The sequence below is a fragment of the Diaphorina citri genome, unplaced genomic scaffold (assembly GCF_000475195.1).
Source record: "Diaphorina citri unplaced genomic scaffold, Diaci psyllid genome assembly version 1.1 scaffold10, whole genome shotgun sequence".
NCBI lineage: Eukaryota > Metazoa > Arthropoda > Insecta > Hemiptera > Psyllidae > Diaphorina > Diaphorina citri.
Window position 1 is genome coordinate 302717 of NW_007377449.1, and position 13920 is coordinate 316636.

The 13920-nt window shown below is 34.8% G+C and overlaps 1 protein-coding gene across 2 annotated transcripts; it reads right to left on the reverse strand.

Moving 5' to 3' along the window:
• Positions 1 to 1039: 1039 nt before the first annotated feature.
• Positions 1040 to 13611, reverse strand: LOC103505977 (leucine-rich repeat-containing protein 15-like). 2 transcript variants are annotated; one of them, XM_026820840.1, is made up of 10 exons: positions 12957 to 13611; positions 12555 to 12705; positions 12326 to 12397; positions 12034 to 12105; positions 11698 to 11769; positions 11201 to 11454; positions 10887 to 11020; positions 10124 to 10383; positions 9767 to 9892; positions 1040 to 1655 (listed from the first exon to the last, which is right to left on the reverse strand). In XM_026820840.1, exons 1-10 carry the CDS (start codon positions 13282 to 13284, stop codon positions 1493 to 1495), a joined length of 1632 nt encoding a protein of 543 aa, XP_026676641.1. In that variant the 5' UTR covers positions 13285 to 13611; the 3' UTR covers positions 1040 to 1492. The 2 variants fall into 2 exon arrangements, with proteins under 2 accessions (XP_026676641.1, XP_008468584.1); XM_008470362.2 differs by lacking the exon at positions 11698 to 11769.
• Between the last annotated feature and the right edge of the window lie 309 nt (positions 13612 to 13920).

Sequence of the window (13920 nt, forward strand, 5' to 3'; positions counted from 1 at the left end):
CTATGCTTTAATGTAAATGATATTTTCACCGTGGCTAAAATAAAGTTGTTGCGTTTAACGCTAACAAAAAGTTACTTAAAAACTTGAGAATAAATTAATTTCTCTAGAAACCAGAGTGTTTATGTATTAAGATATTAAGAACTCTTCACGTCTCGAAGGTTCTTGGGATGAAATGACTTTTTTTTAATGACGGAACATCAGCAAACTTTGTACCAAGAAGACGTAAAACAGAGGGGAAAGGTATCACTCACAGCAGTCATGATGGGAATTCTAAGTGTGAGAGTTTATTATTTAGGTACCTAAAATATGAAGTATATAGGTATGTAACTAGGGTAGGACATGTGGATACTCTTAAATGGAGGAGTTGCAATTGGGAAAATATTTTTAATAAAAGGTCGATTCCTACGTAAAAAGTTGTGGAAAATCCAAATCTGAGGTCAAAACTCCGAAAAAGTAACTTTAAAAGGTCGAAAATTCAATTTTCAATTGCCGTTCTAATGAAAAATTTCAAAGAGCTGTGACGTCAGATTTCACGTCAAAATGCGCAGAAACGCTTGCGCACAAACACACGAAGCGGGAGTCATTAATTATGACGTCATCGCCTACGGGAGCGTATGCCGTGACGTCAATCTTCACGATTTACTGGTATTTTTTAGATCGATTTATCTCGGTATCTAGAAGTCGTAGAAGAAAAAGAAAAATTCCGTTGGTCCTCATTTTTCCTGCTCTATGACTTTGAAACATCACCCAAGTAAGCGCAACTGATCTATTGTGTGCGGCTTTTCCCGGTCCCACTCATGCTGGGTGAGGTTTGTCTGAGGAGGCGGAAATCTTGTTGCCTGGTAGAAGGTTTTTTCCAAATTCAAAACTCCCATCATGAAGAGGTTTTCTGCTCTTATACCTAATTGATTAAAGTTGAGAAAGTTTTTTAGGTACATACAAAAATACAATATCATACATAGGTAGGTATAACTAAGTCATTATTATTAAGAGTAAATCTTCCAAAGGTGTGGTGGGTAGATAAATTATAACACAAATAGAAAGTAGGTACCTATGTACGCTTAAAGTTTAGTGCGTTTAATAGAAAATTTCAACAAAATTTTGAACTTTTGTTTTAAGTTTTGATGGAGCTGATATCATAATCATGGTTTATCTAGAATTCTAGACCCACTCAGGTAAAATATTTTACAATGTCTAAATGTTATCCTTATTTCGAAGAGAAATAAATAACAGTGAGGTCATAAGGTGGGCTTAAAATCTATTAATAAGTAATTATTACCAAACAAAACATGTATGAACACACGTTATTAGTTACCACGGAATTTACAAATTAGGAACACGAAGGTAAACTCTGCATTGTTGGAAATTAAAAGTAAACAAGACCTGATAATTTTCATAACAATACAGCTGTATTATAGATATCGTAGCTTTTGAAAGCTGTATTGTAGATAAAGTTGGAACCATAAAAAAGGTATTTAAGAATAGCCATGGATCACTTTATAGGTACTCTGGCCGTTAGCTTGACCATGCTAGCCCATTGGCCTTCACACAGATCATCGAAGCTCATGTCCTCAACAGATTTACCACCCAGATTGCCTGGACCTCGGCAAGTTGGCTTTGAGTCCCAGACTTTCCTTCTGTTTGCCCGAAGCCATCTGAAATGAGAATCAATTAACCCATAAAATACACGTCCATGAGACATTATTTAGACTGTAGGAGCAAAGGGACTTTTTAGTCTCATTCGAGCACGATAAACATGGTATACTATCCTAAAAAAGAAGAAAAAAATAGGCGCACCTGTCACCAAATTATCTACCAGTAATCCAATTCCCTACTTCGGTAGTTTTAAAAGCTGTAGAAAAATAACTCAATTAGTTGCCTATAATATTATCCTATCTTGTTTGCTTTTAACCAAAGTTTATTCGGGCTAAAAATGCCAGAATGTGGCCGAATGAAATCTAAACGACGTCCACGACCAACTGTTTGTACCTGAGTAGCTTTTTAACTTAGCTTTAGGGGTTTTCACGCTCTTGCTTCAAGGTAGGTTATATCTTGGTTTTTCGACTAAAGAAGGCAGTCTGTTTGCTACAACATAAAGAAATAAAGCGCAATATAATAGGGTAACAAGAAACCAGAACCTTATGAGAAACACTATATTGTGTGTAAGGCTAATCGGTATAAGTGGTTGAGCTACCCGCGAAATCTACTCTTCCATTTCTCATTTCTTGTGGTACAATTTATTAAGTCGACTGTTATCATAAAGTATTCTAATCTCATTACACATCGTATGTGCGGTATGTGGAAACTTTCGGTAGAGGAGGAGGGGGTTTTCGTACAAAGTTTTTCGGGGAAATTTCTCGTCTCAGTTCGTAGGAAGTAAGTTTTCCGGTTCCGGTGTTTGGCAACTTTTAAAAAGTATTATGTAAAAAGTTACAAGGAATGTACATACCTACCTACTTTCGGATGGAAAAGTACTCTGCGGAAATTTACCCCACGGAGGATTGAACAAACTTTGCCTCGCGGTAACCAAGTTCTCATGAAAGCAAACATGGGATTCAAGCTTTTTTTATTATTTTTTCCCTCTCCTTTTATTTAAATAAAGCGATGCAATATTTACTGTTGATGTATTGCATGGTACTACATGCCCTATTTTGATAACCCAAATGAAGCAGAATTGCCACTCCTATAGCGATGAATCAGGAATAGGAGATAGTTTGACAAAGGATGATTATAGCTATGATGATAATGAGAGACAGAAGGAGGAGAAACAGCGAAAATTGATGAAGAGGGGAGTAAGAAAAGGGAGGAAAGAAAGGAGAGAAAATCTAGGGAGAGAGAGAGAAATTGCACTTCTGGAGCGTGAGAGATTTTTATCTATCAAGAACATCCCTCAATAAAAGAGAAAAATATAAAAGATTGGATTTTTTTCCTCTAATGTGATGGACATGAGAGGTATGTGTGTATTTATGTGTGTGGTTGAGTAAATATAGGGATAAAAAATAAAGGAGAAAAAGAAGGAAAGAAATGGAAAATTACATGAAAAGGGGGATCTGGAATACCGGAACAAGATGCATAACAAAGAAATAAGGAAATAATAAAACGACTTAGGTATAAACAGGAACAAAGAAATGAGAAAACACAGAACACAGGCCCAAATAATGAGCGAATCTCCTTTATTTCTTGAACATTTTAGACAAATTTGATCGAAATCGAACAAAGGTCGCGATTGCAACGTTGCCTGCATTTGTTATTCAACTGCATGCAGTTTGATGAAGTTAAAATTAGTTTACATTGAAATCAAATAAAAGTCATAGTCCGATTTTGATCAAAACGAAAAAAAGGTAAAACTTCAAAATCAGTTTGGACTTTCAAACAAAAAATACTTTGACAAAGGTAGGTACATGAGAGAGGGAGGGAGAGAGAGAGAGAAAGAGAGAGTAGGGCAATGAGCACTCTCCTTTTGCAAAAGTGCAAAAGGAGAGTAATAAAAAATGAAAATAGATATCTACTCAAATTTGATACGGTCGGACAGAATACCCGTAAAGAGGTTTGTAAAAGGGGAAACTCGGTCCCCAGGTAAAGAGAGATTTCAGGGAGCTTAGTACTCCCCCTCAGTATTAACCTGTATAGGCTGCAAGTTGGGGCTTAACTTGAGCTTAATTGACATGAGGGGGGGGGGGAATCGGGTCAGTACAATTTCATCCGTCTTCAAATTTAGAAACGGAAAAATTGAAAAACTGAAAAACACATTAAATTAACCCGTGATTGGTAAAATCTAGCATTTTAACAAAAACTGCAATAGTTTATTGGAGCCTGTTCGTCTCCATTTTCAAGGTTGTATTGTAGCAAAATGTGATGTAGCACTAATTATGTCCAAGGGGAAAAAATCTCTACAAGTGACTATGTATTAGAGAGAGATTTTTATCTATCAAGAACATCCCTCAATAAAAGAGAAAAATATAAAAGATTGGATTTTTTTCCTCTAATGTGATGGACATGAGAGAAAAAAATCTCTACAAGTGACTATGTATTAGCTATTATTAGAATACATACATGTATTATTGTAATGTTAAGTGGGTATACTATGTGTAATTAAGGTGACCTGTCGCGGGTTAAACGAAATGGGAAATAAGGCCAATTTCAGAAAGGTGTAGATATCATAATGGACATAAAATTTCACCCAGTTTTGTATAATACCGTTTTTCTGCTCCTTCCCAATTACTTTCTGTCAGCATGATGCAGCATTATAAATGGATACAATGATTAAATGTACACAATTTCATCACTTATAATGATACAAACCCCGCTTGAGTGTAAATTTTCAACTGTACATGTGTGACCGCTGAAAATGATAATACCACCATCCATTGCATAATATGAGCAGGTTTCCCTGACTAATCTCTTATAGCATCACCTCTGTAGGATTAGTACGTAAACAAGGACATAACCCTACGATAGATTACATCAGAAGCTCGAGGACAATCAATGAGAAGGGATTAATAGCCACAACAAAGGAAATACTCGGATGTAGGGATAGATTATATTTAGCGCTGTTTTGGTGGAAAGAGTAGCCAGAGTATGAGACAACTGTATTGTACTAAGCTGTAAATGTCTTTTGCTAGATCAGAAAGGTAGTTTTATATTTTCTATGGACCTCATTATTGTATTTTATATGGAGATCGAGGAGAAGGTCATTTTTGATGTATGAACGATTTTGTATTTCTTCTGCCGTCACAATAAATCTCAAACAACGCGCGACGCGACCCCGCGAGCCAACCAACGCGAGCGTCGTGCTGGGGCCTGCGATACACTGCTAAACTAATATATTTTCTACCGAAGGTTTTTTTAATAAAGCAAATTTTTTATATGAACTGAAAGAACTCGACATACTTCCCCCTTTGATCAAATTAGAAAGAAAAGAGTCGAACTTTTCATCCTGTATTTTTCTCAACTTCCACATTTTCGTTCTTTTTTTTACAAAAATAAAGATAAACTTCAGTGCGGTCAGTTATGGTAAAGTTTTTCTACTTGAAAAAACATTTCAGGATTAATTTTAGGGGCTTCTGGACCTTAAAATATTTTAAAAGCTGAGAAAAAAAGAATGACTACAGAATCTAAAAATAATCCTAAAACGTTGAATACAGAGATAGATAGGTATACTAAAAACAGGTAGGTAGGTAGGTAGGTAAACTATTTATACTCCCTCACCAGAAAACTTGGGATTATAATTTTGACATGATATTTTCAAATTAATCAGCCATTCCAAAAATTTCCCCAAAATCGGGATATACTACAACGTTTAAATTCAAATTTCTTCACTGACTGATGGATAAAAATCTGTTCATAGCTCATGATTTCGCAGAATTTGCTGTCATTATACAGAAGGTCTATTTTCATTTTCTTCTAGTCATGGCCTTCGCTAATTAGGTGGTCTGCGTAGTTGAAGACGAGAAAGGCGAAAATAGAATCGGGGGAATGAAAAATCTCGAAGAACCCTAATCAATCCAATCATGTACAAAATAAGGGAAGCAATGATCTTTTTTGGGTGTCTAATATGAATCCAATTAATAATAATTGAAGTTTGTTACTAATAAAGGAGGCCCTTGCTCATTAATTCTTTTAGTCCCATTAAAAAGAAATCAACAAATTATTCAACATCTCCAAATGGGATTCAGAGAATTAATAGGGTGTAAGTGGGCTTTATTATTATTATTATACTAATAGGAAAAAAGTAAACTGAAACTTTAAACAGATCTATTCAATGAAATTAGTAAGTTTTCAAAAACGAAAAAAAAAAAAAAAAAAAAAAAAAAAAAAAAAAGGGTTTTTAAAAAAAAAAAAAAAAAAAAAAAAAACTGTAGTCTTACTTCTGTAACAACTAACGAAACATTTCATCCCACTCTTAGAATTAAAGAGGGTCTCAGCTCTTTTTCTGCTAGGGTGGATTTAAATGGCCTAATGTCAAATTTAATAAGCTCCGTCCAGTAGCTTAACGGATTAATATTTTTTCTCCAGAATTTCGTCCCATTAAATTTAAACTCCAAGCTGACGTCAAACTTCCTGTTGAATGAGACAAATCCAATTGATGTTATCTAAGAGAACTTATCTTTTAACAGTTTTTAAGGGTCATTATATTTCCGTCTTTCAATCTAATATCAAGGTTCCCTCTCCTCAACAGAAGAAGCTTCCTTCTCTTGAACGACAGAGAATTTTCTTAATTCCACCTTTCTTAGGTAGAGAGAGGGAGGGAGAGAGCGAAAGCGAGAGGGAGAGAAAGAGAGGTAGGGAGAGAAAGAGAGAGGTAGGGAGAGAAAGATAGAGGGAGGGAGAGAAAGATAGAGGGAGGGAGAAAAAGAGAGAGAAGAGAGGAAGAAGGAGGGACAAAGATGAGAGAAATGATTTTCTACCTCAATTCATCTATTCAACAATTTTTACTTTCTATTACTAAAGCATAGCGAAGCTATACTAGTAATTTTTTTATCCTGAGAAAATTTTGATACCAACTTTGAAAATCTTACTCGGAGTTTTATGAACGCTGGCAATATTCCGAGAAATCTCTGGTTTTAAAAAGAATTCGATGAGCATCCTTGTGATTTTCTGGTTTCTTTACTGTCTCAAGTATGTTTAGTAAAGAGGTACGACTGAAATGTCGTCGAAACAACAGTCTTAGATCCCCAACTGTTGCGCAGTTACTAGATATGCCCTTTTTTCAGATTCGGATTTTTCACCACTTCTTACGTAGGAAATTACCTTAATTAAAAATTGTTACACAAATGCACAGCCTCTATTTGTATGAATGCCTGACAATTTTATTTAGATATGCAATGTGCTTTGCTTTATACCAAAACTGTATATTTACCACTAACTTCATAACAATGATACCTACCTACAATACTAATCTTTTTTTTTACGTTTTGTAAAATTTAATTTGTGAATGTTCTTGTCAGATATCCCAACTTGACCTCTTGCCAAGTGCTCTCGGCAAGAATATGTGTACGGCAAGCTTTGAGTAAATAATTAAAAAAGAGAAAAAAATGTTTTTCTAAGGGCAATAATGATACAAAAAAGTTTCTCCCTTTTAATGAGCTTCATTTAACACGATATTTAAAATAATAATAATAATAATAATAATAATAACGGAAAATATAATAATAACCAACAACCTGTGGAAGATATAAAGTTTGAGAAAGAGAGATTATTATTATTTTCAGTAGGTATCATCCGCGACCAAAAAGTTTTCATAATAGTAAAATGGATCCCTTAATCGTAACTTGTTCCAAAGGAAAGTTAGATAAATTTATGAGAGCTTAATGAATTCAAAATATTATTTGTTTGGACAGTTTAAAAAACACGTTTTGAGGTTTAGTTATCATAAAATACAGAACAAGTTACAAAATAACAGCTGTGTAAGAAGAACTATGAAATCCCCTTGAAAATTCTTGCCTCAGGAACCTAGTTGCAATTTCGTAAAAAGTTCTAACCACGGGAAGTATTTCTAATATCCTTAAATTACTTCCTTTCAATCTTTTCCCGAACAAAAATTCTGGAATCCAACGGACAAAGTGAATAGGAGAAAGAAGAATGGTGCAAGAGGAAAAACAAAGAGGGGAAGAAGGAATGGACATATTTGAATCTGATGATGAATTCTTCATTTTGTATTTGTCATTCTGAACAATTATTTCCCAAAGCCTTTCACTCTCGAATAGAAGATAAAAGAATTAATAAAATTGAAGTAAAAAGGAATTATCAATTATTCCATCATTTCAAAGCGCTAATAAAATTAATGTTGGTAGGTATGTTCCTACTCGTAGTTAAACTTTTGGTAAAAGTTAGCGAGTGAAAACCCACGAAAAAGAGGGACTACCTGGTTCTAGAGCCGACAGTAAAAATAAGATCCCTGTAATCCAAAAGACAGAGTTTCTCTGAAAGAGTTCTTCTAGAATTAGTAATGTCTCTGTCGACTAGTCCCAGAGGAATGAATGCATCATCAAGATTTACTCTCACAAAGTCTGAAGAGGGAGGTTGGAAAGGGTACGAAATTGTTATTTGTCATGGCTAATCCTAAGCTTAATGAAATACTAATACTCAATGGAAAAACTAATAAATAATATTCCGGGATATTTTGTATATCCCTGGCTTTCCCATTTTGAGAGAAGAGAAGTGAGAAATCCAATTGAATAATTGTGTTATGAGTACCTGTAGGTATAATGCTTTGGCTATATTCGTATTTCTTTTCCTCCTCCCAAACATTAGGAACAACTGTAGGAAGAAATTTCTGACGGGACAGTACAGTCGAAAATGTCATATTTGTTAATGTGAGATATTTGTTGTTGTTCATATTATGTTTGAAGCATAGGTGATAGGTGAGGTTTGGATTTCACTTTACATAACCCTTTCGCAATATTGATTACAATGTCTAAAGTTTAAACCTTCTTCCTTCATCTATTTCGCGTCTACCTTTTTCGGAAAGTAACTAGTTCCTTAGCTATTCTACTTACTTTTTAAAGTACAAACACTATAAACATAAGTTTGAAACTTTCCCAACGTGAAAGGAAAAATATTTCTTGCTGGATACCTACATAATAACATTTTAAAACTTTTTTTTCTACAATAAAAAATAAAGTTCACTTTCCAGGTTCTTTTACGCCTGGAGATTTGAAGAACTTTCGTTATGGGGGACAAAAATGAAATGCCTCCTGAAAAGGAAACTATCTGTTTTGTTTAAACTTGCCCCATAGGTCTTAAAAGAATTCATGTTACAAATTTATAAAACATGAATAAAGAGGAGAAAATTGAATTCCTACATTTCTCTTTCTACAGAACAATTTATACAGATCCAATGAAATGTCGTAAGATAGTCAAGCTACCTAAATTTACCACTTATACGTAAATAACTATATTTCTCTGCAAAGTGGTTGATACGATTTACTGCTAAGCAGGACGGTTTGAGTTTGCATCCTGTTTTTGAGACTAATAAAGCTGAAAGGTTTAGACAGATAGAAGGTATACATCGGACATTAACACAGCGAAGGTTATCTTTTACAAACTTAGTCTAGGACTTTTTTTTAGTAGACCTACATCAACAGGCCTCCATCCTGAGGAATGAAAGGGGCTCACCCCGTTTACGTCAAACTAAATGAGAAAGTACGGTACTTGAAACTTAACGCAAAACCCGAAAACTTATTGAAACTATGAAACAGGATGTTTGTTTTGATTAGTTTTAGTACCAAACCGAGTGTTTTGACATGAATTTTCACTTTGAGTTTTACGAAAATAAATTCCCGAATAGGAGCATCTTTTATACGCACAAGGAAAAGCAGAAAAAAAAAAAAACAAAAAAACAAAGCATGTGTTCTGGCAGATTTCATAGGCTCTGGCAGATTTGCATAAAACCTACCTTTATAACAAAGGATAAAGAGTTTGGTTTTTGAACGTGTTTTATTACTATCTCTTCTCCTCATTTTCTTGTATGCAGGTACCCTCCTCTGTATGTATAGTGGTCAAGAGCACTGATTCTCAACCTGGAGGTGATGAGTTCGAATCCCGACCAGGGCGGAAATTTTTTGACCAAACTTTTCCGATCTCGGAAAGGTGCGGATGTAAAAGAATGTGCCTTGAAGTGACGCGAAAGCGGTTTCAAGGTACAATCTTTTTCAATTAAAAATAATAGTAGGAAGAAAGATACTTTTTAATCATTTTTCATGGTATCTATCTCGAAAACTCAAAGGGACGCCACTAAAGTTTTAACAGAAAGTAACCAACTGACCTTGCCATGTAGAGGATAGCACAATCGCAGTGCCATGGATTCTTGGCTAATTTGAGAGTAATCAGGTTCGGAAGAAGGCTGAGACTATCTGTGGCCAAATATTGTAACTTGTTACTGTCCAGCTGTCTGTAATGAAAAAAAAAACGGTGTGTTTGATTGATTTGACTATAATCGAAAAGCCAGAACTGTCAGGGCACTGGGCGGTTCACAATCTAACCCGGGCCCATAACATTGAGCCCATCCTAGCAACAGTTTTTAAAAAACATGAATAATAGATACTTGAGCCGGGTTTTCCTTTCCCAATTTCCGTTACCCCTCTTCTGGAGAACTGAGATCTGTTAACTATCATAAACTCACAGTTTCTTCAGGTGCAACATGGGCTCAAACGCTTTCGTGTCAAGATACCGAAGCAAATTGTTGTTCAGAAACAGCGCCGTCAAATTCGTCAGTCCAGCAAATGTTCCTGCGTGTAATTCCTGAATATTATTCGAGTAGAGGAAAAGCTTTTCCAGGGATTGTAAGTTGGCAAAGCTCCCTGCTGGAATGGTTTCAATATAATTTTGACCCAAATGGAGCTCTTTCAGGGAAGTAAGCTGAGAAAATTCGTCACCATTGAGCTGAAAATGGAAACGAGGATTAAAATAACAAAAAAAAAAGACGGGAGTAAAGGAAAAAATCCCAAGGCTGAAAAGAAGGGTAAAAATACAGAAGAAAAAAGAACGGAGGCTATTTAAATATTGTGAGAGCATTTTCATACAAGTTTATATAAAATGAGAATGATACAAAGAGTTATGTCAATCAAGAACTCAAGATGTTGTTCTTGCAACAAAGACTTTGGCTTAATGAACAATATAAACTTTTCTTTCTTTTATTTTTCCATCAAAATAAGTGCCAAGTATACGACTACATGGATATAGGGTAATTTAAAAGCTTTCTCAATACGAGTAATATCCAAAGATTTCTTATTGTGTTCCAAAGGAAACGACTGTAGGTACCACTTTCGTAAAACTCGGACGATTACTCCTCAAGACAAAGTTGCTTTACCGTTATCTAGTAAACAGTAAGAACCACCAGATGGCAATAAGAAATATTTTTTGTATGTGTTAATATCCACACTTACACTGGAAATCCAATTTTCTGAGAGTTCTAAGAAGGTCAGGTGTTTAAAATAGTTGAACAGTCCGGGTCTAATGAAAGACAATCTGTTGTTCCTGAGGGAAAGAAAGTCCAAATACTTCAAATCGTCGAAAATGCCTGAAAATAAAATACAATAAATAAAACATTTCTCTCTCTCTCTCCTCTCCCGAACTAGGGTTTTTAGATCTTTTCAAAGAAGAAAAATTGACATTTTCAACAGTTCCTAGAAAATGACTTTAGATGATGTTTACCCTCAGTTAAGACTCGAACCAGCAAATAAAGTCTCAGACCACTCACCAGGGGGCAGTTGATTGATTCTATTACTCTGCAACTTCAGCCGCTTTAAGCTATACATTCCACTGAAAGTTCCATACTGTATGGACGTCAGTACGTTCTGGGATAAATCCAGTTCTTCCAGACTGATCAGATCGTGAAATACATTGGCTGGAAGGGATTCGATGGCGTTGTACGACAGTTGCACAACGGTGAGTCGAATTGCACCTTTGAAAAATGTTGACGGGAGGGTTTTGATCAGATTCTGAGATAAATCCCTGGAAATAAAGGAGATTTGAAGGAGTTTCTCATAACCATAACACATTTGAACTCCGAAAATTATCTGGGCAATGGTAGATCATTCGTTATCAGCAAAAAATAAGATGTCTTCTACTTCTTTGCCTTCCTTCTTCAAAGATTTCTACACGTTATCAAATCTGGTAATGGATGCGGTACCTGTGTACCTATTCCTAAATTTTAACACTTTGTACCTACCACGGAAAACCCAAATGGACACTCACATTGTTGACAAGTTGATGGTACTTATAAAAAGTTTCCCTGGGAGCTCACTTAGATGATTCTTTCGGAGTTTTCTGAAATAAAAAGGGGTAATAAATTGAAATGCGCTTTTTTCGCATTTATTTTTTTTTTTATATATATATATATATAGAAATACCACCTTCAAAATATTTTAGGCATTTTCATTCAACTCCTTTAACATCATATAGGCCCCTCAGGCCCTCAAAATCCATGTAAGTAACCCCTTTCTGTGCTCATGCTCTTTTGGAGTTTAATTTGATTAAATAAAAGAAAAATTGTCCAATATGTTTGGTTTCTCTTATGTTATGGTTACTTACAAGTGAATTAGACTTTCCAAATTGTGAAATACAGTAGCGGGCAAGAAATCCAATCTGTTATCAAATAAATCTCTGAAATATCAAGAAAAATGTATCTAATTTAATTCTGTGATTTAACTTGGACTCGAAATACTTACTAACATCCATATCAGAAGTCAACCACCGAGGTTGTTATAAATAGGTACTAGTATCAAGTCACTAATTGAGGGGTTTGTCCCAAAAACGACCCTTATAATTTTTATGGCCTAAAAGTCGTTTTTGCGTCAAACGCGTCAATTATTATAATACTCACAATTCAGTTAATTTGTAGAGACCAGTAAAAGCATCTTTTGATAAAGTTGACAGCTGGTTGATTCCCAGATCGCTGAAAATGAGAAAAAAGTAGTTATAATTATAACTATACCTTTTATAATAATTCTTCATAACACGAAAAGATTATTTGAACCACTTAAAATAACTCTCTTTCTGTGATGAATTTCAGGAGTTCACTCTCAAAGTACCTATAGAAAGCATGAACTTACATCACTCGAATGTCCACAGGAATAATCTGATCGAATGGTAACTCCTCCATATCCTGTTTCCAACAGCTGAGGGTATGAATTTCCGGTCTACAGCGACAAGGACCTTCACAACACCGATACCAGGAGTCTTCTTTGTCTGATTTGATCCACACTGAAATCCATTGAATCAAATTTTCGATTAATATCTTCAAGAGCTACCTACTATCTTAAACCACCAATCTGTGTCAAACATCATTTGCTTTCGTTAGGCTATGGATCCCAAATGGATTGATTATTCCTATTTCATCATAATGAACACTCTATTCTCCTTGTGATCAAAGGTTTGCAGGTTAATATACCGACTTTTCAATCTCATTTTCATAGTATGAAAGGGTACGTTAGTACTAATTTTTGTCTACATACCTGTTTGTTCGACAGATCTCAAACGTCTCTCCAATTTAATCAGTCTCGTTTCTTGCGTATCCTTGAAGTTAACATTATTTATTTCATAGTCCTGCTCATTTGAACTAAGCGTGGATGAGGAATACTTGGAAGTCTGATTGTCGAAGAACAACGGTATCTTCTCCTGGATCTTGTTCAAAACATCACAAGCTGTTACGTAACAATAGTTCTCATCTTCAACAGGCGAAATGCTCACCTGCACAGGTTTAGTGTGGTTATAATGAAATGTTACAAGAGTGTGCAGTAGAATGACGAGAATCAGAATGTGGTTGTAAAAGTTTGATGACATTTTATGTTAGTGTGGCAGAAATATGTTTCGAAAGAAATTCTACTTCTCTTTACACCTGGAAAAATCACCAACTCAATATTTTAATAATAAATTAGGAAAAAGGCACTTCAAAACTATTGTACGAGAAGCAGAAAAAATATTTTGAAATAAACAGACACGAATAGGTAATATACGAAAGTTGGATATGTAGATTCTTTTAAAAAAGGGTGTAAAAAATATGAAATGATTTACGGGCCTAAAAATAACACTTTTCAACAGACTAATTATTAGTTTTAATTCTTATTGGAGGGGAAAAGGAACGATGTATTAAACAATACTGTTTTAAAACCATTCGCGTGAAGAATTTGATTACTATTTCATAAATCAAAAATCTTCATTCATTGCACAAGAAAAAGGTTTGAATTATAAAGGAAGGGGGTCAGCCATTATGTAAAAACGGATCTAATGAAATTATTTGTAATTAGTCAACAATAGGACTAGTATAATAAAGAGGTAAGCATGTTGTACAAATAAATAGTCAGGATCCGGAACTTAGAAAGTATATGAGGAAGCAGGATATTCTGTTACAATGTCCAGTTTGTGGAATGACACAACTCTCCTCTATTTTAATCTCAAGCAAAGTAAGTAATCAGATTT

What these genes read in the sequence shown, in the direction of transcription:
- LOC103505977 (XM_026820840.1), bottom strand. Translation starts at nt 13,284, where the DNA reads ATGTCATCAAACTTTTACAACCACATTCTGATTCTCGTCATTCTACTG. An exon ending in GAGATCTGTCGAACAAACAG is followed by an intron (nt 12,706 to 12,956) that starts GTATGTAGACAA and finishes AATGGATTTCAG; the next exon opens with TGTGGATCAAATCAGACAAA. An exon ending in AATCAATCAACTGCCCCCTG is followed by an intron (nt 11,021 to 11,200) that starts GTGAGTGGTCTG and finishes TTTTATTTTCAG; the next exon opens with GCATTTTCGACGATTTGAAG.